Below are 25,710 nucleotides of genomic sequence, written 5' to 3' on the forward strand. Positions count from 1 at the left end.
ACTCCACTATTCCTTAACACAACCCACAGTTTGGCTCTAGGGATTGAATCACATGCCGATTTAAAATCAACGAAGACCAGATGAAGACAGGCTTTTTGCATAACCACAATTTTCCAATAAATGAGTACAAATCTAAAAATCTGGTCAGTCGTACGAATCCCTCTTCTAAAAACTGCTTGAAGGGGGGAAAGAGCATGGTGTTCCTTAGTCCAAGAGTCTAATTTTACAAATAATTGACTGTCAAAGACATTTTGGGCTAGGTCTATGGAGCTAATGGCCCTATAGTTTTAGAATTGTGCAGGCCTTATTTATGGACCGGCACTATTTGGGCTGCATTCCAACTGGCAGGGACCGTGGCCCCTTTTAAAATATAAATTTGCCAATTTATTAAAATAGAGGGTCCAAGTCTCAATATATGCCAAAAGAGGTCACCTGGGAATCGGATCCCATCGGGTCCAGCTGCTTTGCCTGGAGCAATAGCCTTGACTGCGTCCGTGTCCCTCATCTACATCTCAAGAGAGCTTGTCAGAGGGAAATCTGCACCCTCAGGCTGCGCTAATCCAGCCTCCTTGGAACTCTGATGTAATTGATACATATCCGAAAAATGGACATGCCCGACCACAGATGGAATTGTGTCCGATAGGGATCTTGAAGGACTATCATGACCATTTGCGACCAACTTCCAAAATGTTTTAGAATCTTTAGATACAGCTGCTTCATGGATATTTTCCCATACTTTGTATTCCCAACCTCGGAGTGCTTTTGCTTGGGTTGCTTTAAACTTCTTCATTTTCAATCTAATTACAACCGGTTTCCCAGACATAAGGGCCAAACAAAGTTTGTTCTTTTTATTGTTACACAACTTATTATACCAGGAACACTTTGAATTATTATGGGTCTTTGTCATCATATGGGCACGTGTGAAACATACAGCCAAGATTTCAAATTGTGGTTTATTAACACACTTCCTGGGAGTTCATTACCTAGGTTAGAAAGGATTGAACTAAAGCTATTTTACTTGGGAACGAACAGGAACTACAAGTACAATAGGTGGAGTTTTTGCTTTAACGGACAACTAATGTAAAATCTTGGAAAAGGGAGGTGAACAAGACAAGTATCTGTGCGATATTGCATATAATGTATAATATTTGGTAGCATACCATTTTTTGATATATGATGACAAAACCGTAGCTGTATTGAGCAGCATGAATGGGGTCTTCTGGCTAGTGTCAGGTGCCACGAGTAGCGGGTTACCCACTTGAAGGATGACTTTTTCAGTGCTTCATCAGGGGTTGAAGCTAGAGTGAGAATTGCTTAAATGCTTTGCCAATGAGGGAAATATTTGTGCTATTATAAATTTGTGTTAGAAACTTTGTCCATAGCTTTTCTCCACAAAAAGCAAGCGGGTGATGTGGTGATAGTCTGGTGCATAAAACGAACAAGAAGCGCAAGAACACCTCTGGGCCACTTATTCTGAATATAATTGCTGCCTAGAGTCAAGGCTTATTGCTATTCCTTAGAATTGAAGGAATGTTACTTCTACAGCAAAAGAGGAAACCAATTGACATTTTGTGGCCCACAGTAGAAAAAGCTCCTCCAGCAAACTATGAGTGAGTCCTTTCCTGGGCCCTGGAGGTGATTTGAGCAGCTCTCTTCCTATCAGGTATGTGACCAAGTATAATGCTCAAAAACCAAGAACCAATTTCCAATTGCGCTTGAATTTCACTTGTTCTTTCATGCTGACACAACAAACTATTGCCCCCATCACTTGTAAGAACCAATATACATTTTTGCAGAACATGCAGAGGAAAATGTGCAAATAGCTTATTTCTCTAAGTTAGGCGTTTTTTGCCAGTGGTCCAAGGGCCCCTTGGGGGTTCGCAATACACACTCATCAGAGGGGCTGGGACTGCTTACAAAATTAAATAATATTTTGAGATAAAAAATAGTGTATGAAAATAAAGGAGTAAAATGTAAACTGAAACATTTAAAACGTTCTGTCAAATGCGGAGGCTAAAAATTAAGGGGCCGATTATGATAGCGGATAATCTGCATCCTCCGGGCCGGCTGAAGCCACTGCCGGCCCGGAGGATGCGGATTAACCGCTGCGGACTGAGAAAAGACCCCCCGCGAGATTAGGATGGCTGGGGCATCTTTTTTCCGTCCGCCGCTTTTCCGCTGCGGTCGCCTTCCGACCGCGGCGGAAAAGCTCTAACATGGCTGGCGGTGTCTATCAGCCATATTAGGATGGCGGCGCTCCTATGCCTTTCCATGGCGGCATTTCCGCCGTGGAAAGGCATATGGTCTTTTCTTTGGGTGCCCGTTGCGGGCCCCCAGGGGTGAAGGGGGGGTGGGGGTGCACATGGGGGGGTACCTATGGTACCCCCCTGCCTTTGCGTGCACGAAGCAGCAGGCACCACGCGGTGCCTGCCGCTTCGTGCATTCAAAGGTACACATGCATTTTTTAACCTTGCGGCAGGTGCTGCTTGAAGCAGTATCTGCCGCAATGTAAAATGTAGGGGATGTGACCGCCAGGGTGGCGGTCACATCCTAATTTGCATGGAGGGACCGCCGCTGCCCATGCGGATGGTCCCTCTTCCTCGGGGGTGGCGGACGGATGCAGGTCCGTCCGCCATCCTAATGACCCCCTAAGTCTGTATCCTCAGATTGATTTGTAGAGCAGTGCAAGGGCATTAAGTATAATATGGTATTTACAATGGGTGGCCTCAATTGAATTTTAAAAAGTTCCAACCTTTCTATTTAAATAAAAATTTAGATTTTCTTATATTTGTAATTAAATAAAATATTTAATCATTTGTGTATTTGTTTGATGAATGTTTTGTTTCTGTGTTTTTGAGTACTGTTTTTGAGTTAAAATCATCAACATTCTTGGTGTTTCACCGGCTTCCAGGAATGACTCAGTGGGAATCCTTGGATTCCAATATTGATTTGGGGTGATGGGGGTATCGTTTCCAGTAATGATTAGAGTCCACAGAAGTCAAAACGTTTAGAACCGTGGTTCGGAGCTGCAAAATATGTGAATTAAATGAGTTGCTGTTGGGACAAAATCCTCTTTCTGGATAATGCTATCATGGATATAATGAACATTTGAAAGAAAACACCACAGACCGAGGGGTGTATTCTCAGGCCCCTATTGCCACAGGAACGTCACTTTTTCTGACGTTCCCGTGGCGATAGGGCCGGCACCTTATTCTCAAGGCAGCATTAACCCACTTAACGTGGCTTTAAGCCACGTTAAGAGGCTTAACACTGCCTTGAGAATACATGTAAGTTACAAACTGGCATTTTCGGTTTGTTTATGTGCAGGAAGGGACACCTTCCTGTACATAAACAAACCTCCCTGCTTGCAGACACCCATGCACTCTGGTGCAAGGGTGGCCTGCATTTGTGCTAAGTCGTGAACCTTAGCGCCATCACACGGGGAAAGGCCAGGCTGCACCACATTCTTGAGATTAGGGTGCAGCCTTGTGTTTCTGAATTGGCGATGAGAGGGGTTAAGCCAAAAAGGCTAACGCTTCTCACCGCCACTTCATTGAGAATATCCCCCTGTTTGTGTATTTTGAAAATGGTGGTGAGGTGAAATAACAGATAAAAGCAGAAACCAAAAAGTGCTATTATATTATTCTGCTAAGTAGAGTTGATTTAGTAAGCTTAGACAAACTTACCTTGACAGTCTTTACCAAAATATCCCTTACAACATTTTGTCATCCACGTCAATAGGGCACAATCTCGGCGGCATCCATTTACATTCCTTCTGTAAGAATTATTGTATGGGCACTTCTGCTGTGTTCCCTGCATAATGTAAATCATGAATAGAGTTGTGGGTCAGATATGATGAATTACAAACCACATATTTTTGTTTTTTTGGAAATAATTTCATCTCCAAACTGTTCTTGAACATCAAACATATTTTTATTATATTATGGGACACTGCTCTGCAAACATCCTTTTTCAAGTCCCATCAAAGGAATCTTCACTATGAGCACCCTAGATTCAGTTTCACTCCAAAAACCACCTAAAGAGTGAGTTTCCCAATTCCAGCTTTAGATGCTCTTGTTTGATTTTTGGACTACAAAGCTTTCAATCTCTAAAACAACTGTGCATTCCAAAGATGCACCAAGACCCAATTGTTTCTGATCTCTACAGCATGACTTTGTGGCCCACCTCCAAACAACCAATTTGCATCATCTCCCTCCGCCCCAAGCCTTATCACTAATCAGTAAAATACCTACAAAGCAGGTAAGTATGGAAGGTAAGAAATCTACCTTAACCTATAATCACACTTTCTGCATCATGATCAGTTCATATTTCATATTCCATATATTAATTTTGGCTTTGCAGCTTTCATCCTTCGCATGCTCCCATATACGCGCTGTCAGCAATCCCATAAGAATGAGATCACTAATGGCATAAATATTCTCTATCCGTAAGCATGCCTTTTAACATTAATTTGCGTATATGCCCAGTAAGTTTGCCACTATATATGTAAATATATATATTTATATCTATGCAAAACAACTCCTTCCCTTCTCGCTCGCTTTGTCGGCTGAAGAAAGAGCACGGACCCCGTAAGTATTTTACTGTTGGCTATTTATTCCTGTTGCTCCCAACAGACTATGGTTGCCATGACGCGTTTCGTCCCTCACAGGGGACTATATATATTATTTTTTTTTCAATGACATTATAGTTAGGCTGACATTTCATCATACAAAACCAGAGAAATTAAGCAGGTATAGTTAGCTGAGCTACCTATAACTCGCGCCACTGCAATGCACTGCTATGACCTCACATATTACATCACTCATGACATGGTCAGTGACAACAATGATGACATCATCCGGTGACTGTGAGTGTTTCTAAAAAGAGTTGAACATATATATGCCAAGGTGTATTCATGAATGAGTGGGTGTATGAGTGCCTGTATTGATGATTCAGTGGGTGCGTAACTGACTGTATAAGTGAGTCATTATACATGTCTCAGTGAATGTATGGGTGAGTGACTAATCTGTGTGAATGTATGTTATCAGCCTGTCAGTTGGTGTGTAAGTGGCTGCACGGGTTTGTGAGTAGGTACATGAGTGCCTACAAAGGTTATTGGTTGGTTGTTCTGTGTGGGTGCCCGAGTGGATGGATGAGGGGGTGTGTGACACCCTGCATGGATGAGTGAGTGGGTGAATCACTGGCTGTATGGGTTCATGAGTGTATCTGAGTGGCTATGTCAGTGAGTGAATGGATGTATCAGTGCTATATTGGCGAATGACTGCATATGTGAAAAGCTGTATATGTGAGTGTTGGAGTATATAAGTGACAGTATGTGGGAGTGAGTGATTGTGAGAGTGGCTGTATGGGTGAGTGTGTGCTTGTGTTAGTGACTTTATAGGTAAGTATGTGTTAGTGTCCTGTATGAATAGGTGAGTTGGTGTGTGTAACTGTATAGGTGAGTAAGTGACAGTGTGATTGACTATGGGTGAGTGGGTAGGTCTGTGTGAATAGCTCTATGAGTGTCTGACAGTGTATGAGTGGCTCTATGGGTGCATGAGTGGATAGGTCAGTGGCTGTATTACTGAGTAAGTGTGTGTATGAGTGGCTGCATGAGTGAATGGATGTGTGTGTAGACCTATGAATGAGTGAGTGGGTATGGGTGTGTCAGTGGTTTCAGGAATGGTGGTGCGAAAGTTGGAGTGGGTGTATGAATGGTTATATGGGGTATAAGCGGCTGCGTCAGAGATTCTGTGGATGATGTCATCAGTTATGTCACTGACCATGTCACGATTGATGTAATATGTGAGGTCAAAATCATTTCCTTCTAGGGGAACAATGTCAGCCTAACTATAACATCAGTGAATTTCTAAGGTTTTTTTAATTCTATTTGCTAATTATAACGTCCCTGTAACCTTTGGTTTTTTTCCAGTGATTTACTACGTTTTTCCAAATGCAAATTGTTAACTATAACATTCCTGTATCCTTTGGTTTTTTCAATTTCTAAGTTTAAAAAAAATTCTGTTTCTTAATTGTAATCTTCAATTTTTTGTAAGTGAACCAGTAAGATTTTCGTACTTTCTTTCTATAATTAGATATTGTGTATTATATTTATATAATGCTACCCTGATTTTTTTATTTCATATGTCTTTATCAGAAAATACATTAATAACTGGTTTTATTTTTAACAATTTTGTAAGTCGGCACAACATTGTTGCATTTACAGTGGAGATTCTGTCATCAGTAAATGTATTTCACCTACTGAAAAATACACTAAAAGACTTTTTTTTAAATAAAGTTTAACTCCAAATAAATAGTAGATATTCCTTTAACTTTTCTTTCTATGATCAATTTAGAAGAAAGCCACCACACAAATGTTTTTTATTCGTGACTACCAGTCCTCGCGATGACGTTGGTAATCGAAGAGCGCGTGGTTTATACAAAGTCTAAAACATATTTATAGACATATTCTACAATATATTTAACAGTAGAGGTTTATTAGTGTACTTTTTAGACTCATATTTTTCTAGTGAGTTTCCAGATTAATCGCCTCCAAACACTTTTTCCCGTTTCAGTGAAGACAGAGGAAGTCGCAATGACGTTGAGGATAGTGTACACTTTTCAGCAACTCTGAAACGTATATTTAGAGGTACTGCAAACAAGTTTAGTATATCTGTTCTCTATTATAATCTTGAAAGTTCTGCTTTTATTTCCATTTTTAAACAAAATTACTTTAAACTTATATTTTGCATTCCCATTTCAGTTCAGTTCAGAAAAACTTTATTTCGGTCATTACGACCCTAAAAAGTGCAGCAGTAAAATGAACATATACAGTACAATAATTAATTCTCGATATCAAAAAAGGGGGTACAGCATAATTTAAGAGCTCAGTAGTCCTTTACAATACATAGACTATATTAAGACAGACGAATTATACTATAGAAATCTGGGGATGCATGATAAGAATGAATAAATAATTAAAAACTGCTAATCTAAGAAAAAGTTAAAAAGCACATTATAGTAACTTAATCATAATTTAAAAGGACAATTAAAAAGTTTTCAGTAAAATAATTACCACTTGCCCTGAACCTCAATGAATTATTTTTAGTAGGGCCCTCCTAGTACACCACAAGGAAAACAAAAATCTAAGACTGAGAACACAATTGGGGTGCTGAGGTCTGATTTCAGAATTCGAAAAGCTTCCAGAAGGTTCTTGGAGCCAATATTTCTACAAACCTGCACCAGCCATCGCTTTCGAATCTTGCGGTAGCCAGGGCAAGCAAAAAACACATGTAGGACTGTTTCGGCTGGATGACCACAGGCGGGGCATTGTGCCTCACTTTCTTTACTCCATTTTGCCATATGGGAGCGGAGTGGAAGGACCCCAAACCTGAATTGTAGAAATATCTTTCTTGCCTCCACCGGTGAAATCATATCCAGCATTGGCTCAAACGGGCAACATCCTTGACTTCCAAGAAAGCCATGGATAGTTTGCCCGTTATGGGACAAGAGTGAAGTTGTGCATTTCTATATTCTACAAACCGGGATTTAATAACCTTTCTTGTAGTTTGTGAACAAGCATGTTGTGGGTCCGACCAGCATTTGCCCAGGCCTAAGTTAGTTAGTACAGACTTTATATGTGAAAACCAGGGAAGGTTAGCTGCACCCCTAGCTAACAAAAACCTCCACTAACTCCTTCCTATATGGCTCTAATTCGGGGGTAGTCCAAATGCGCCGCCAATATAAAATTGGTCTAAGGCTTGAAATGTCTGTTATCGCCATTTGTCCTGAGTCTAGTCGTAATGGGATCAGCGGAGTGCTCAATGGAAGTCTATACAACTGCCTCAAAAATTGATTTTCTACCTTTTGGAGGGCGTCTAGTTTAGCGTGACCCCACAATTCTGCACCATAAAGTGCTCCCCCTCTAGCTTGGGCATTAAAGATTTCTAGGGCTGGGCTAACAGCTTCCTTACTTGATTTACTATAGGTCTTTAAAATACCACCAGTTGATTGTGCTAGTTTTAGTGGGCTCTTATTTATGTGAGCTTCCCATTACATATTTTCAGCGACGGTAAAGCCCAGATAAATAAAAGATGCCACTCTTTCCAGGAGTTTCCTTTTTAATTGGGGGTTAGCACAAGAAATTTTTGGGCTATTGAACGCCATGTATTTGGTTTTCTGTAAATTGATATCTAACCTTTCTATACAGAAAAGTTCAAATTTATCCAAAACCCTCTGAATCCCCATCGGTGATTTTGAGACCAGGAGGGTGTCGTCAGCGAACATCATTGCTGAAACATGACGGGACGCTATCTTGGGTGCATCTAGAACTTTTACTGTTGCAAGTTCCTTGATCAGCCCATTAATATAAAGGCTAAATAATGTTGGGGCTAAGACGCACCCCTGGCGCACCCCACGGTTAACAGGGATTGGGGCAGTAAGTTGACCGTCCTTCCCAAATCTAATTTGTGCATAGTTATCATCATGCAATCTCCTAAAGAGATTGATGAGATATGTAGGGGCCCCCATTTCAGCGAGAACTGTCCATAGCTTTCCTCGTGGCACCAGGTCGAATGCCGACCTCAGATCTACAAATATCAGGTATAAACTTCCCCCTGTAGACTAACTGTCTTCCAATATAGAAGCTGTAGCCTAAGTACCTGATCCTGGGTTGAGATCTTTTCTCTGAACCCCGCCTGGAGAGGGGACTGGACCCTATTTCTTCAAGTCTGGCTAGCAAGACCCTAGCAAATAGTTTCAGGGATATATCTATCAGACTTAGAGGTCTATAATTTGTTGGCAATAATGGAGATCCTTTTTTAAAGATTGGAATAATCTCCGCTCCCAACCAGCTATATGGGATCTTCATACCCTGGATTATGGCATTAAAAAGACCAGAAAAGTACGGGGCCCAAATTGTTGGTTCGCTCCTATGTAGATCTCCGGGGATCTTGTCCAGGCCGGGGGCTTTGCCTGGGGCTATTTTTAATAGGGCAGCTTGAGTCTCCTTTACGGTTATAAATGGGCAGGTGATGGTGCATTGGTTTGCATCACGGTACAAACTACTAGCACTATCTTCCTCAGGAAGAGTTATCTTTGGAGGTGACCCCATCTCTGAGGGTTCTGAACACGGTATATCATCGGTGTAAAAAGTTTTAAAATGCACCCGCCATACCTCTTCATCCAGGTTTGTTTGAATTGCTGTGTTGGCAGTAGGGGCACCTGTATTGGCGATGCTCCAAAACATCCTCATGTCCCTGTCTCCCAGTGCCGTTTTAAGTAAATCCCAGTTCTCCCTTTCACAGTTCTGTTTCGCCTTCTGAATCATTTGCTTATATGATTTTATTAAGATATTGATAAGGGAGTGGTTTTTGCTTTTAATAGAATCCAAAAGTGCCTTTTCGGCCCTACGGCATTCGCTGTTATACCAGGGATGGCTGCGCGGCCTATTTGGTCTAGGGGAAACTTTAGGGGGAAAAAATGACAGTGATGCCTCCATTAGTTTGCTGTAGTTTATATCTACAGCTCCCAGATCTAGAACCACATTTCTTTGGTGCAGAACTGACGCCTCTTCAAACACAGGAATGAGCACTTCATATAGATTGCTCATCCTATCTTGTGACTGAAGGAACTTAGGGGCATATTACCAAGGGCCTTATCGCCGCTTTAGCGGGAATTTTTCCCGCTAAAGCGGCGACAATTTTATCCCCCTATTACCTAGCTGTCGCTAACACCAGTTAGAGACAGCTTTAAGGAGATAGCCATCATCTTGGGGCCCACTTTGCATTAATTATCACTAATGACATGCAAAGTGGGCGTGCCAAGATGTTAGCGACTGGAAACAGTCGCTAACATCGCTATCTCCTATTATCTACTTTTGGAAATATTCACGCTAAGCGCGAATATCTCCAAAAGCTAACGCCTGCCAAAAGCAGTTCTTAGCCATGTTATCCAATGGAAGGTGGATAACATGGCTAAAAGCATTGTCACGATAATGCATGAATATCGCTGATTTTTCAGCGATATTCATGCATTTCGCAGTATTTTTACCGCTTTTGAGATAAACCTTGATAATATCAAGGTATCTCAGCGGTAAAAATCCTCGGTGCTCGGCAATATAATTTTACCCGCTAACCATGCATAGCGATAATTATCACTATTGCTTGGTAATATGCCCCTAAGTCCAACAAACTTTCCTCCTACAATTCCCATTTCATACCGCAGTAACCGCGATGATTTTGGTCACAGCGAATATCACATGACCGGGACCATGACAGGGACAGCAAGGAATATGATGGGAAAATATACTTTTCAGCAAAATCAATAGGAAGTACACACCCAGTCCTCCTTGTTGAATCTTTTTTCATAGAACTTTATTCTGAGCAAGTGGATTCATTTTGCTCTTGAACCGATTTGCTGTTTTTTTTCCTATCAGAAATGGCAACTATCAAGGAGATGGGGGTCAGCAGGAACAATAGCTGGACCAGGATGTGGAGGAGGTGGACAGTGAAGATCTGGAAGAACAGGAGCCTACATAAAAGAGAGCAGGTGTGGCTTGGGATTTTTTTTTACAATCTCATCCAGTGAATCAAAAACAACTGCCAAACTTGGGCAGTGCACAATTTGCAAGAAGACCCTCTCTAGAGGTACCAACAAGAAGTATTCATGTGGGACAACGTCCATGTTATACAATCTAAACACCCATCATAAAAACCTCTCCACCTAGCTATCAAGCAGAGGGAAGCTGGATGAATATCTACTTCAGAGACAGCAGCAACAAACCTTGGTCAAAAACTCCCTTCTGAGGTGCAGATTACTGCAACATATATGGCTCCAGAGATGTCAAGAATGGCCGGATACTGCATGGACTGTAGTGTTTTCATAAGTGCTGGTGAGCAGCTCTTACAACTATTCACAATGCTGCAAACCAGCATACATGCAATGTTTTCCCACTTTTATATGTTTTGCACATTCTGCAGTGCACATTTTTTCAATTCCTGCTGTCCCAGTTTCCATTTTTGTTATCTAAAAAACAACAAAAAATGTAAAAAAATTTAAAAAGACAAAAAAAAAAGGTTCTTGTTGGAACCGCCCTTTACAGTTAAAAAATATGATAAAGTATTTATATATGTTGGAATGAGTGTATGACTGCTGTATGGATACGTGAATGAGTGCACAACTGGTTCATGGATGTTACAATAAGTGCACAATGGTGTCTGAGTGCATAAGTAGTGTCTGAGTGGTTGGATGAGTGCAAACTTAATGACTGGGTGATTGCATGTGTGCCTGGGTAGTGTGTGGGTGAATGGATAAGTATACATATATAGCGCCTCAGTGAATGGAAGAGTGGAACAGTAGTACCTGAGCAAATGGATGAGTGCATAGATAATGGCTGAGTGATTAGATATGTGCACGGTTAGTGCCTGGGTGAATGCATGAGTGAATGACTGAGCGTAAGTGTGGTGCCTGGGTCATTAGACGAATGTTTGGATAGTGCCCGAGTGAATGGATGAACACATGCATAGTGCCTGCATAATAATAATAAAGAGCTTATAGAGCGCTCAGTAACGCCATCACGGCATGTCCCCGCGCTAAAGCTGTCAGAGAGCAACAAGAGAGCCTATGATCTACGCAGTGTATAGAGTGTATGAATGGATGAGTGGAAGGGTAGTGCCTGGGTGATAGGATGTGTGCACTGTAGTGCATGAAGTGAATTAAGGGGTGCATGGGTAGTGCCTGGATCATTCGATGAGTGCATGGGTAGTGTCTGAGTGAATGGATGAGTGCATGCATACTGCCAGAGTGAACAGATGAGTGCAACATTAGTGCCTGAGTGATTGGAAGAATGTATGAGTAGTGCCTGGTTGATTGCATGAGTGCATCCGTACTGCCTGGGTGAGTGGATGAGCGCATTGGTAATAAATTAGTGCAAGGGTAGTGCCTGGGTGATTGGATGAGTGCATGGATAATGCATAGGTGATTGGGAGAGAGCATGGATAATGCCTAGGTGATTGAAAGAGTGCATGGGTGGTGCCTCAGTGAATGGATGAGCGCATACGTAGTGCCTCAGTAAATGGATGAGTGCAAGGGTAGTGCCAGGGTTATTGGATATGTGAATGGGTAGTGTCTGGGTGATTGGATGAGTGCAAAGGTAGTGCCTTGGTGATTGGATATGTGTATGGTTAGTACGTGGGTGAATAGATGAGTGCAATGTATCAGTGAATGGATCAGTGCAAGGGTACTGCCTGAGTAAACGAAGCATAACTCTTGAGTGATTGGATGAGCGCAAGGTAGTGCCTGGGTAATTGTGTGAGTCCAAGGTTTTAACCTGGGTGATTAGGTGAGTGCATGGATAGTGCCTGAGTGATTGGGTGAATGAATGCACAGTGTCTGCATGATTGCGTGAGTGCATGGATAGTACCTGGGAGATTGGATGAGGGCATGGGTACTGCCTGGGTGCTTGGATGAGTGCATAAGTAGTGCCTGGATACATGGGTGCGTGCATGGAGAATGCCTGGGTGAATAAATGACTGAAAGGGTAGTGCCTCCGTGAATGGATGAGTGCATGGGTAGTGGCTGAAAGAATTGAGGAGTATAAGGGTACTGCCTGAGTGAATGGATGAGTGTATGGATAATGTCTGGGTGAATAGATGAGTGTACAGGTAGTGCCTGGGTGAATGGGTGAGTAGAAGGGTAGTGCCTGGGTGATTCGATATGTGTATGTCTAGTACCTGAGTGAATAGATGAGTGCAAGGGTAGTGCATGAAGGAATGGATCAGTGCAACAGTAGTACCTGAGTAAATGAATAAGTGGACGGGTAACGCCTGAGTAATTGGAAGAGTGCAAGATAGTTCTTTGGTAAGATTCAAAAGCATATCAGTGTCTGCATTACATTTCTTTCCTTAAACAACAGCTAATAATAAGACTTCTTGCTGAGGCATCCGACACACTACCTAATTGTATTCACTTTCATGCTGACAGTATCCAATGAAATATATATTTTTAAAAAACTCCTGTTTAACTGCTTTTTGTTTGGAAAACTACCTTATTCAGCTCCAACCATCTCCTGACTGCTATTACTATTTCACTTCAAAATGCTTGTGGATTGTGGGCACAGCTATATCTATTGGGCTAAAGAGGCTGCAAAAGAAAGAGGTGTTCACAGAGACTTGGGTTTGCCAAATGTGCAGATTACTTGGTTTGGCCAGAGAAGGTTAAAGTTTCATCTGTTGCTTCCTTTGGTTAAATCCATTCTACATTCCCAAAATCCTCACCTCATGATTGTGCATCATGGTGGCAATGACCTAGGCACATTGATTGGGGTAGGGCCAGAAAGTCTAATGAAAGAAACCTTTGCAGAACTGATGTCACTTTTCCCTCACACTGTCTTGGTGTACTCTAATATATGCCAAAGACAGAAATGGAAGTGGTCAAATCAATTCTGTCCACAGATTGACAAATCCAGGAAACATGTTAATAAAACTAGCTCTACATTCCTCAGTGACCGTCACATGGGCTGTATCTGTAACAACAACCTGTGTTTTGTCATGCATGGAATTTATAGAAATGATGGAGTGGATTTTACAGATGAGGGCAACTGGGTGTTTCTAACTAACCTGAAGCTCTGCATCTGCTTGTATGTGTAGCAGCCATATACACACAACCAATGCAATAGCTCTTATCAGAGCCACCCTAGTACCCGAAATCTTGTGGAGTGTTTTTCTAAAGGTTTTTTTTCTTTTCGTATTTAGGGATCTTCGCAATGATGTTGCGATCCCCGTAGATACGTTGCGAAAACAGAAAAACAAAAGCCCACACCTGTGAAAGTGACCACAACTAGTTAAGCCTGAAGTTAGAGTTCCTTTGGGGCGATAATGGCAGTATAGTAAAAAATGAACTAACTACTAAGGAGGTGGTACCCTCGAATGACAAGCGTCGCCCTAAATGGCCAATGTTCATGAGGGATGAGTTGAAACTTGACATCATAAAAAGGGAGCTTGAGGCACATCTGGTTGCGATTCGACCTCCACTAAAAGAGCCGAGCTCATCGCGAATAGTGGTGTCTTGCATGCAAAGGTTTTTGTTTAATTAGCCCGGAATTTTACTGCCCCTTCCTACAACCCTCGCTTAAAACAGAGAGAAGCATGCAAGGCAAGCTCGTGGTTAATACGGGAATGTAGGTCCTTAAGAAGACAATTAGCCACAGCCATTAGATCTAAGAATATACCCCTGACACGTGATCTAAGGAGGCTCTACAAAATAATGCAAGTAAGAACTAAGTGAGACTGGGATGAGAAGAAGTGGAGCGAACTTGGGGAGGCTTGTTCCAACCAGACACTAGGAAGTTCTGGGCACTTGTAGTGAAGGGAAACTCTGAAAACTCACCTCCCCTAGCCAATAATATTGCAGCTAACACATGGTATGAGCGCTTTGGTGCGTTGTACAAGAATACATCTGCTTTGATATAGGGACACTTCCTGTTGACCTAACTCATTCCATACTAAGTCTTTCTTTCTCTAAGGAGGAAATGCTGGCCTCTATAGAGGCAATTGTTCCTGCTAAAGCACCTGGGCCGGATGGGATTCCAGGAGATCTCTTCTGCTCCAATAAGGATAATTGGGTTGCATACATAATGGAACTCTCTAATTACATGAGGGGGGCCATATTATCTCTTCTTGGAAGGGAGCTGGCGTGATCCCCATCTTTAAAAAGGGTGAACGAAGCAATGCGGCCAATTATCCGCCCATTAGTTTGATTGATTTGGACCCAGAAAGTATTTTGTCATCTTTTCTAGTGCGGATTCAAGATTGGATGGCCGACAATAACATTCTGTCCCCACTACAAGCAGGGTTCCGCAAGTAAACGGGAACAATTGATCAGGTTTTCTGCTTTCTTTTATTCTACTGGAAGGTGGGAACACTGGGCAAGGGAACTCTCTATGTGGAATTTATAGATCTGAAGTCAGCATTTGACCTTGTGCCAAGGCGGACAGGGACAAGTCACTGATCCTGTTAAAATCATGCGTGGGGTCTGTCAGAGCTGCATTTTTGGGCCCAACATTGTTCTTGCTATACATTAATCAAGTGGTTGAATTGCTAGCAGCAACTCCAGTGGACGTGGCCGGCCTAGGGAAACAAAAAATCGCAACTCTGCATTTCGTAGATGACACTCTTCTAGTTGCTAAAAAACCTAAGGGGTTGCAAATTCTATTAAATCGATTCAAGACCTTCTGTTATGAGAGGGGTCTTGAAATAAACACTTCTAGGACGAAACTGATGATGTTGAACCCCCATAAATCCTTTAAGGGGTATTAAACTCTAAATAATATCCTCCTAGAGTGAATAGTTTTGAGTATCTGGGCATTAAACTGTCCGAAGGAATGGCTTGGAAACAGCACCTATTCAAGGCCCACCTTAAGTTCTTACAGATAACTGGGACTTTAAGGAAGGAACACTGTTGCTCCTACACAAAACCAGTTGCACAAGCCCTGGAGCTTTACAAAAGCAAACAGCGAGCAGAGCCCTTTATGGGGCAGAGCTCTGGGGCTTCGAAAAATTGAGCGACCTAACAGCATCTGAGAACAAGTTTCTCAGGAATTTAGTGTCCCTTCCATCGAGTACACCACTCTGCCCCTCATCACTGGAAATGAGCATAAAACCAATCAGGGACGGCTCCTTGCCGGTAAACTCATTTAATAATTCTTGGTCATGTAATGCTGTCCAGATTAAAGGCTGTCCCTGCTTCCCTGCCCCAATTGAATCAATTGGCCATGTTTTCTTTATTTGCCCTGCATATTTCTGACTCAGGCAAAATGGCTAGCCCACAGTTGTAAGCAGCTTGGAATCTGCGATTGCGGTGCTGCGCTGTGCATACTAAAATCAGATACTAGACCGTCATTGGTGCACGCAACTGCGAAGTTCCTGGGACATATGTGGGGCTTATGAAAGAAGGCCAAGAGCCCAGCCTTAATCCTATCCTAACATGCCCAGACTTTGATACTGGAATTACTGAGCTTAAACATGAGGACATAATATTTTTGAGCGAACCATTGGAAACTGATTTTATGTTTTCTTATGTAGTGGAAACATAATTACAACAGACTACTTGTACCGCCTTTCAGCAACATAGTTTTAATTAGCCTGTTTTATTCATGTGCTAGGCATCTTGAACCGATTTGCTGGTGTTTTTATAGTGATTATTGCACTGACTCCTAAGTTGATGTAAAAAATTATGAATTGTTGTGTTTTTTAAGCTTATGATGGGTTTTAATATTTTAAAGTTTTATTGGGTTGCATATGCACTTTGTACTTTTATGGTCTGATGACCAAACAAAGTTATTTGATTGATTGATTGAAAACAAAAGTAGACATTCAATGGCCACCAACATATCGAAAAATAATATGTAAAAAAGTCCATTCTGAACATTGCACGACACATATAACTATATACATACTTCTTTTAAAGCATGTTTAAACCCATACTTTTTTACTAAGTTTCTTTTAGGTTTAAAGTATTTTATTGAAGCAGGGTGGGATAGGACACAGAGGGGTAAGAAACAGGTGACCCACAAGATCCGCGCACCAGTGCGCACCATACAGCCAATACAATAATACAGTTACAATTTGTAAGAGGCTCCGTCCGACTCGGGAGCATAGCTTCAGCACCTGTGGGCATGGACAGACAACGAGGGAAGGGGAGGGGGGGGGGGGAAGGAAGGAACAAAAGAAAGAACGAATGGGGAAGGAAAAAGAAAAATAAAAAGGGGGGGGGTGAAGGGAGGAGAAACAACCCCGCTCCAAAAAACCTACCTAACCAAACTGAACCCCCAACTGCCATACCCCGACCCACCCCCTGTACTGTGCCAGCGTCTACCGTCTCCGCCACTGTGAACTTCTCCATGAATCTCTACTATGCAACACCAACCCCACCCACTCAGGCAGGCGGGTCCGGCGGCGGCGTCAGCCTCAACAACCGCAAATATCTAGGGCAGGTAATCTCTCGGAACTCGGAACATAACAGGCTGTGAAAGGGCTCCCACAATTCCTCAAAGGTATCAGTATCCCCCAGGGCCACTAAGGACATCTTTTCCATTCCAAGAACATGCCACAGTCTGTGCAGCCAACCAACTACAGAGGGAAGTGTTGTAGTGCGCCAGTGTATGAGAATATTCTGCACCGCTGACCCCAGCGCAATTGCGATCTGTCTACCCCTCTTGGACCTAAGGGGATACATCAACCCATTCGGCAACCCCAACAGGACATAGGCCGGGAACCTAGGCAGTTCTATCCCAAAGCATTTGTCCACCTCGCTCAAGACCTCTTCCCAGTACGGAGCCAGCAGGGGGCAATCCCACAGTATGTGCGTCAGTGTACCAGTGTTGCCACAGTTGCGCCAGCACGTCTCTGGTATCGCCCTGTCCATCTCGTGCAGTTTCTCCGGGGTGCGGTACCAGTAGGTCGAGATTTTAGTAAAGGTCTCTGTAAGACCCGTGTGGTAGGCCGAGTGGCGCGCGCGGTAGGAGATGTGGTCCCATTCTTTATGACTCAGCTCGCGCCCAAGCTCTCGCTCCCATCGTTCCCGACCAGGGTTGTGAATATGGAATGAGGGGGGCTGCAGCATTCTATACAGGTCCGAGATCAGTTTGGCGTCCGACGTGCGAGTAATTAACCAACGCTCATACTCCGTGATTTCCCTGTGTGCCGCGTCGCGCACTTGGGGTTGTAATGCCCAGTGGCGCGCCTGCATGTATCGCATGCGTTCCGTCTCAGGGAGGCCATAATCCTTCTGCAAGTCCTGGAAGGAGACAACTCCCTCGGGGGAGTACAAGTGGTACAGAGTGCAGCAGCGGGCCACCCGCCAGCGTTCATAGGCTCCCTGTTCCAGCCCCGGGCCGAAGTCCGGGTTGCCAATGAGCGGCGTGAAGGGAGAGGGGAAGGTAGTCAACTCGCATCTGGCAGCCACCGAGTCCCACGTCTGGAGCGGGACCCGCGTCACCAAGGACGCGTAAAGATTGGGGGGCCGATGGGCTCGCCTCAAGAATGGTACTTCCTGCAGCGTCCTACCCGCCACCGCCTGATCTTGGAACAACCAGTGTTTGTCAGATTCCCACCGGCTCCATTCCACGAGGTATCGGAGCTGAGCGGCCTGAAAATATTTCCGTAGATCCGGTATCCCCAGCCCTCCGGATTCGGGCGAGAGCATAGCGATGCCCCTCTTGATCCTCCGCCTACGGCCCTGCCACACGAATCGCGCAATGGCGGTCTGAGTCTCCGCGAGCCACCCCGCAGGAGGGTGGAGCGGTAATGCTCTGAAGAGGTAAAGCACCTGAGGCAGAAGGGTCATCTTCACTGCGGCCACCCTACCCAGTAGCGACAGCGTGCCTTTATCCCACCGGCCCAATTCCTCCTTGATTTTAGTGCCTAGAGCTGCGTAATTGGCCTTAACCATCTCCGGGAGGGAGGGCGCCAGCAGGATCCCCAAGTACGGGATCTGGTCCTTGGACCAGCTCAGAGGGTAAAGCCTCTGCAGTTCCACTCTAGTGGCAGCAGAGAGCGAGATGTCCAGGGCGGCCGACTTACCCAGGTTCACCTTAAAGCCCGCCACGTCAGCGAATAAGTTCAGTTCCTCCACGCAGGCCGGTAGCGACCTCCGCGGGTCATCCAGTGTCAGAATGACATTGTCCGCGTACAGGCTAATCGCGTGGCGAAACCCGCCCATCTGGACCCCGATAATGTCAGGGTTCTGCCTAACCCTCTGGGCAAATGGCTCCATGTACAAGGCAAAGAGCAAAGGGGAGAGCGGGCATCCCTGTCTCGTGCCCCGTTCAATGGGGAAGGGTCGAGAGCTGCCGCCGTTCACCCGGACCACCGCAGATGGAAACCGGTAGCAGTTAAAGATCAGGTGACTAAACTTCTCCCCTATCCCAAATTTGCCCAGGACTTTCTCAAGGTAGGGCCAGTGCACCCTGTCAAAAGCTTTCTCCGCGTCAATGGACAGGAGCATCCTCTCTCCAGGGATCCTAGAAGCCTTCTCGAGAATGTGCGTCACCCTCTTCGTATTATCTACCGTTTGCCTACCGGGCACGAAGCCCGCTTGATCCGAGTCAACCATGCCGGGGAGATGCAACGCCAGGCGTGCCGCTAAAATACTGGTGAACACCTTCAAATCGGTGTTCAGCAGCGAAATGGGACGATAGGACCCACAGGCGGTCCTGTCCTTGCCCGGCTTTGGGATCACTGAGACCGTGGCCTGGAGAAACTCGGAGGGGATAGCTCCCGGCTCTGCGAAGGAGTTAAATAGGCGAGTCAGCAGAGGCGCCAGCTCCTGACAGAAGGTTTTGTAAAACAGCGGAATGAAGCCATCCGGACCCGGGGCCTTGCCCAGTTTGAGCCGGGATATCGCCGTGACCACCTCCTCAGTGCGTATGTCACGCTCCAGATACTGAGCCTGATCCTGAGTCAGCGACGGGAGCGGAACCGAGTCCAGGTAGTCCCCCTCAGCCTGGGCCGAAGGGGGCTCCTCGGAGTAGAGGTCCGCATAAAAGCCGCGGAAGACATCCGCTATGTGTCCATCGGTCGTGACTCTGCCTCCGGCCGGGTCCAGCAGTTCCTTCACTCGGTGCTGCTGGTGCTGCACCCTGAGTTTGTTAGCCAGGAGCCGCCCACACCGATCGCCCCCTGTGTAATATTTGTGCTTCAGGCGGAGCACTGCGTACTCCGCCCGATCCGTGTCTAGGGCTGCCAGGAGCTTCCGCGCCGCCTTCAGCCGCCTCCACACCCTGGGGGCCCCTGTCCTGTGATGAACCTGTTCCAGCTCCCTCACCTGCCGGGTGAGCTCGTCTCTCTTAAGTTGCCGGTCCCTATTCTCGGCAGCGGAAATCGCGATAAATTCGCCTCGGAGCACGGCCTTAAGGGCCGCCCACTGTGTCGCTCGGGAGGTATCCCCATTGTCGTTCACGGTCTGAAAGGCCAAGATGGCCGCCCTGATCTGATCCACCACCGACCGCCTATGCAAAAGTGTATCTCGGAGCCTCCAAACCCCCCTCGACCGAGCCACCGGCGGAAGAGTGAAAGCGCCCTCAACTGGGGCGTGATCAGAAAGAGAAAGGACCCCCATGTCTGCATTTGAAGCCAAAAGGAGCAGCGGGCCTGACACTAGGAGGTGGTCCAAGCGCGCATAAGATCTATGGGCGTGTGAAAAATAAGAGTATGCGCGGGTGGTGGGGTGGAGGCAGCGCCACATGTCATGCAGGTCCAGCTCCGCAAGTCGAGTTCGAATCGAGCCCGAAAGCTCACCCAACTGCTGGCGCCGCTGCACAGACCTATCCAGCGCCGCATCAAAAACCAGATTCAGATCACCCCCCAACACTATGTGCCTATCCGAGGTGGAAGCAACGTCGTCCAAGGCCCTGTGTAAGAATTGGTCCTGATGATCATTGGGGCAATAAACGGAGCCTACAGTCAGTGCTAAGCCCCCCACCCTGATTCTATATACCAGGAGTCTTCCTTTCTGCTCCGCCACCTTGCTCACTACCTCGCCCCTGAACCTTCTAGAAAACAAAATGGCCACCCCTGCCGTCTTGGAAGTGCTAGAGGAGAATAGCTGTGTGGGGAACTTGGGGGTTCGCATCCGCGAGCAGTCCTTAGCCAGCAAGTGGGTCTCCTGCAACAGGCAGATATCCGCTTGTGAGTTGTCCAACAGGGATAACACTGCCCGCCGCTTAACCGGATTATTCAGCCCTTTCACATTGAGAGTAAGCACCTTAAGAGCCATCAAAGAGAGAGTTCAGGGAGCACATATCAAAAGGCAAAGCCCCGTCAGTAAACACAGAAGGCACCCTTCGAGACCTCAAAACAGAGCAACGCTGAATCAACCATTGGCACAGTACAGTCCCCGAACCCCAACACCCCACTACCAAAACCCCCCCCTCCGCCCCTACACCAGCAAATCCACACCACCCCCCGCTACTGGCCCCCCTCTAGGTCCCAAAATCAAAACAGCTGCCCGTCCGTCCCAACCCCTTCCCCCGCTTCTCAAACTTTTCAAAAAAGACATTGTCCCAGTCCGGCCCAAAACGGGCAAGGCTGTGGAAAGTCAACCCAGTGGACGTCCAGCCACCACCTTCAGCACTCGCCCTCCCTCCCGTGCCACCCCCCGAAACCCCGCACCTGCAATAAGAATGAGCTAAAGTAGACTCCCCCCGGAGTGAGTTCAGGCCGTCAAGGCCACTTCGCCATTCGCCGCCACTCTGGAGGCCTCCTGGATGGCAGCCGCCATTTCAGCCCGGATTGCAGGCGAGCCCGGGCGCTCCGCCGGGGGAGAGGTCCCCCTCTCAGCTCGTTGCCAGCCGTTACGAGTGCTGCGCCTCCGTCGCGGGGCCGGGGTATCCGTGTCCGTTGCAGTAAGGCCCAACACCGCGCAAACATCTTGAAGGGACCGAAGTTGATGTAGGACACCGTTCCACCTGAAAATCAGGCGGAAGGGGTGCCCCCAGGAGTACTGTGTTTCATGCTCCCGAAGGAAGTCCGTAGCGATCTTGAAGGATTTCCTCTTCTGTAACGTGACTGTGGATAAGTCCTGAAACAGTGTCACAGGATGGTCCCGGAATCGAAAAGGCTGCTGCCCTCGTGCCTCACGGAGGATCCGCTCCTTCAAAGGAAAGTTCGGGAGGAAGGCCAAAATGTCCGGGGCGGGCGCCGTGGCTCTGCGGGGGCGACCCACCCGGTGTGCCCGGTCAATGCGAATCCGAAAGTCCTCCGGCTCCCCCAGGATCGCTCGGAAGAGGGCCACCAGATATGCCGTCACGTCTTCACCCTCCTCACCAGACGGCACTCCGCGGACCCGTATGTTGTTCCGCCTGGACCAATTTTCAAGGTCCTCGGCGTGGGCCTGTAGCTCAATCTGTTGCTCCCGGAGCCGTAGGACCTCCTGCTGCAGATGGGTGATCTCCTCATCCCTGGAGTGGCCCGCTTCCTCCACCGTGTTCACCCGTTCCCCCAGGGAGTCCATCTCTCTCCTCACTTCGCGGACCTCCCCGGCCACTTCATTCTTGAGTGCTTGGAAGTCTTCCCTCAGGGAGCTAAACAGGGACTCGAGAAAGGACCTCGTCACCGGGGGCTCTCCACCTTCTGCCCCCCTGGTAGGTGCCGGGGAGGTCGCGGCCGGCTGAGCACCTCCGCTGCGCAGGGCGCCCCGCCCCAGCATCTCCGGCAAGGTCCGGTCGCCTCTTCGCTGTCCCCTGGCATTCGACATTATAGAGCGAGAACGGGCACCGAGGCTCGCTGAACAGCAGAGAAAGCGGCTATATGCCAGCCGGGAGTGATCGTAAAGAGCGCCAGGAGGGATGAGCTGCCCGGCCGGACTCCACAAAATGGCCGCTCAGTAGTGTCGTGGGGACAACGCCCAAGATGGAGACCCTCTCTCCTTCTCCGATCCAAGAACCAGAAATCCGGCCAGGGGGCTAGGTCACAGTGCTACAGCCACCGGGGTCCGCTGCTTCAGGGAAAGATCAGCCTCGGGAGACTCGGTCCCCCGCTCCGCACAGATAACCAGCCGAGGCGACCTCCTCCAGCAGGCCTCGTCAAGCCACGGGCTGGCGTAGCGAGGTGGCGCCGACTCCGCCACCGCTCTGCACCCCCGCTCCGCTCCGCTCCGTACAGCCGCTGCTGGACAGCTCCAGGCCGCACGCGTAGCCGTCGCCGAATCCCACTCCAACAGCACATGCACCACAGCGGGCTGCACACCTCAGAGGCCGATCGCCTCGTCGCACACCGAGGGTCGGGAGACTCGCGGCTTCCAGCTCCCACTCGGGTCGTACAGCGGGGTCCGATCTGGGCTCCGCCGGTCAAAATCCCGTCCCCGACGGCGCAAACCAGGCTCAGCAGGCTCTTCACACCTCCACTGCAAGCACCAGGCTCGGTGGCCGCGTGATCCGGGGGGGAATCAGCGGTTCCGAGCGGTGCAGGAATTCAGGGGTCCGGGAGCCCTCGGCAAGTGCGACCGCTCAGCCCGCCATCTTGGCCACGCCCCCTAAGTTTCTTTTAGACCTCTTTTCCGTTTTCACAGTTTTTGGGATGTCGCAACGATGTTAACCACGACGATTCGCCTGTTCCATAAATTGAAAGCACATATATGTACACACATTACAGTATTTTACACACTAGAGGTTTATTACTGTACACTTTAAACTCATGTTTTTTATTGGATTTCTAGAACAACCACCTCTAAAACCCATTTTCGCTTTGACTCCGGACATCATGATGATGTTGCTCATCCACATTCCCACAGTTATGTCACGAAAGCGGAAAGCAAAAACAGGATTTTAATAGCCACCACCATATTAAAAAATTATAACTATGTAATTAATTCTAACCATCACAGTTGATAACACACAATATAAATAACTCTATAAAAACATTTATCAGAATGTCAATATCTCTATAAGAATGCTCATTATTGATTCACTAATATTCGCAATGTCCCTGTGGTGGTACAAAAGGGGGCACGCTAGCAGTCACGTTGTTGTCGCAAAGATTGCTTGCAATGAAATAATTATTTTTGGACACATAACTTGTGTCACTAACTCCTCCATTTCTGAACCATGGGGACAGAGTATCTCCACCCTGGCCCCTTATGTGAGCTTTCACACATTTTCAGCCCCCTGACTCGTTCCCAATAGATAAAATGGTGGCTGCAACTTTCTTTTCAGGTTGTGACCAGTCAATCAGAGCATTCCCGTTGGAAAGTGCATCCGCGATTCATCGCGAAACTTTCATAAAATATCTGCGCCCAGAGATATCACTATAATTTTAAACTTACATTTCTCAAAAGCTACTGAACAGAAGTACACCAAATAAGCAAAAGGCACTTCCTTGAACCAACATCTACCTCTCTGCCAAGTTTGGTGTAAGCCCGTTCTGCGGCTCGGGCAAGAGAGGTGGCTAAAGGTTCCTATGGGAATTAACATTACAAATGCAACCTTATTTTGTGCCCCAAATTCTTGGTCCCCATTGCACGGATCACCCCCAAACTTTCCCAATCAAAAGTACCCACCGGGAAATTTCTTCTTTAGAGAAGTCTACAGCAAAAACTGATGAATGGAATTAGACTAAATTTTCAGGAAGCTAGATCTTGGACTACAGTCTGTGCTTTTTTGTGATTTGGTGTATATAAACATTCTGTAGTTTTTGAGAAATTAAGGTTGAAAAATAATTGTATATTTGGACAGTTGTGTTCGCAATAGTCAATTTAAATTCTGATTTGCCCAGGGAGATTTATTTCCTTTGGGCCATCAGTAGTCAGACTCTAGCGAGAGAGAGCACTCTGATTGGCCGCCAGTTACATGAGAAAAGTTTTGCTGGCAGCCGTTACAGGACTCGGGGACTAAAGCCCCTGTGTTGAAGTTATACACAAAAAATGCATCTTGCACAGTGCGAACATGCTACTATGCAGCTCGCGTAGTGCTACGTGAAGTTCGCGTGGTGCGAAGTGCACTTCGCGTAGCTTCGCGTACCGCTACTTCGCGAACTACGTCCACCCTTAATTATCACGGCAATTGGAACTCATGTAAATGAAGACTAAAGGCCGAGGTGCATAAAGAACACGTCAAGAAGAAGAAAAAGAATATGCGTGAAATTACTAAAATATCAGAATACATTTATGTACTTGACGAGGTAAAAAATTGACATCAAACTTTTGTTTAGAGCGGATAGTTTTTGTTAATAATGGTTTTTCCATTCCCCTTTCTAAGTCAGTCTATTCTCTCACCCCCCCCCCCCCCCCCCGTCCCCCCCTTCCTTTTCTCTCTCAGTCACACCATCTTCACTCCTCTCATTTAATTTTTCCTCAACTTTGTAACTGGTTCTCTAACTGGTTGCTTCTTGTTTATTAATATTACATTTATCATTTTACTCCCACCTGTTTGACAGTGTCCTGATGTTCAGCAACTTGCTTGAGGCTAAATATGAATAACATTTCATGATTTTGACTCTATATCTTTTCGTTTTTATAACAAAAACATTTTTCACAGTGTAGCAATTTAGCCTGTGAGTGAAATCAATTTTTAGTCAAGCTTACCGTGCTCTTACTACCAGAGGGGCATGATGGCATGGCGAAACAGTAGCCGCATGGTCCCTTCAAGAAAAAAAAGATATTCAAGGTTGTTATAAATAAACATTTGGAACTATTTAGTATTTGAATTGTATTGCTGGTATTTTAATCCTTTAATCTAAATGAAGTCTCAGATTTCATCTCGGTCCCAAACCGTAGAGGTTCAACATACATTTGGATGCTTGGAATTCTATAGTCAAAGTTTAGCAAACGTTTACGAATTTGAATATAGTGCATTAAAGAAGTATAACTAAGTTACTGGATCTGTGCATCATTTTAGTATTCCCCATCCAGTGTGCGCACTTTTACAGCACAGAGATGTGAGCCTACGGTTAATTTGTTTAAAACATGTCCCTTTAAACTATTAAATATCTGCAAGTTATTAATACAAACAAGAACGACGCATACCCTGTACTTGATCTCAGCAGTTGTTCCCTGCTAAATCTTAGCCTTTGGTAGACTCGCCTTACTATACATACCTTCCTCTCCGAGTCCTTTGTGAATTGTAAACTCTGGGCCACTATTGCTCAGTCCAATAGCACTCTAACTCTACAAGGCCGAACCACTTGAAGCACCACAGCAGACTTGCATCGCCATATAGTA

General features: G+C 46.0%; 1 protein-coding gene across 1 annotated transcript in view; it reads right to left on the bottom strand.

The window, feature by feature from the left end:
- STAB2 (stabilin 2) overlaps window positions 1-25,710 on the bottom strand; it is an 880,852-nt gene that overhangs the window by 131,509 nt on the left and 723,633 nt on the right. Inside the window, exons 54-55 of the mRNA XM_086919174.1 lie at window positions 25,075-25,131; window positions 3,687-3,813 (exon numbers count right to left, since the gene is read on the bottom strand). Of these exons, the coding sequence (XP_086775300.1) occupies window positions 3,687-3,813; window positions 25,075-25,131 (184 nt within the window). The remainder of the gene's footprint in view (window positions 1-3,686; window positions 3,814-25,074; window positions 25,132-25,710) is intronic.

Source organism: Lissotriton vulgaris, chromosome 1_1, assembly GCF_964263255.1.
Source record: "Lissotriton vulgaris chromosome 1_1, aLisVul1.2, whole genome shotgun sequence".
Classification (NCBI taxonomy): Eukaryota; Metazoa; Chordata; class Amphibia; order Caudata; family Salamandridae; genus Lissotriton; species Lissotriton vulgaris.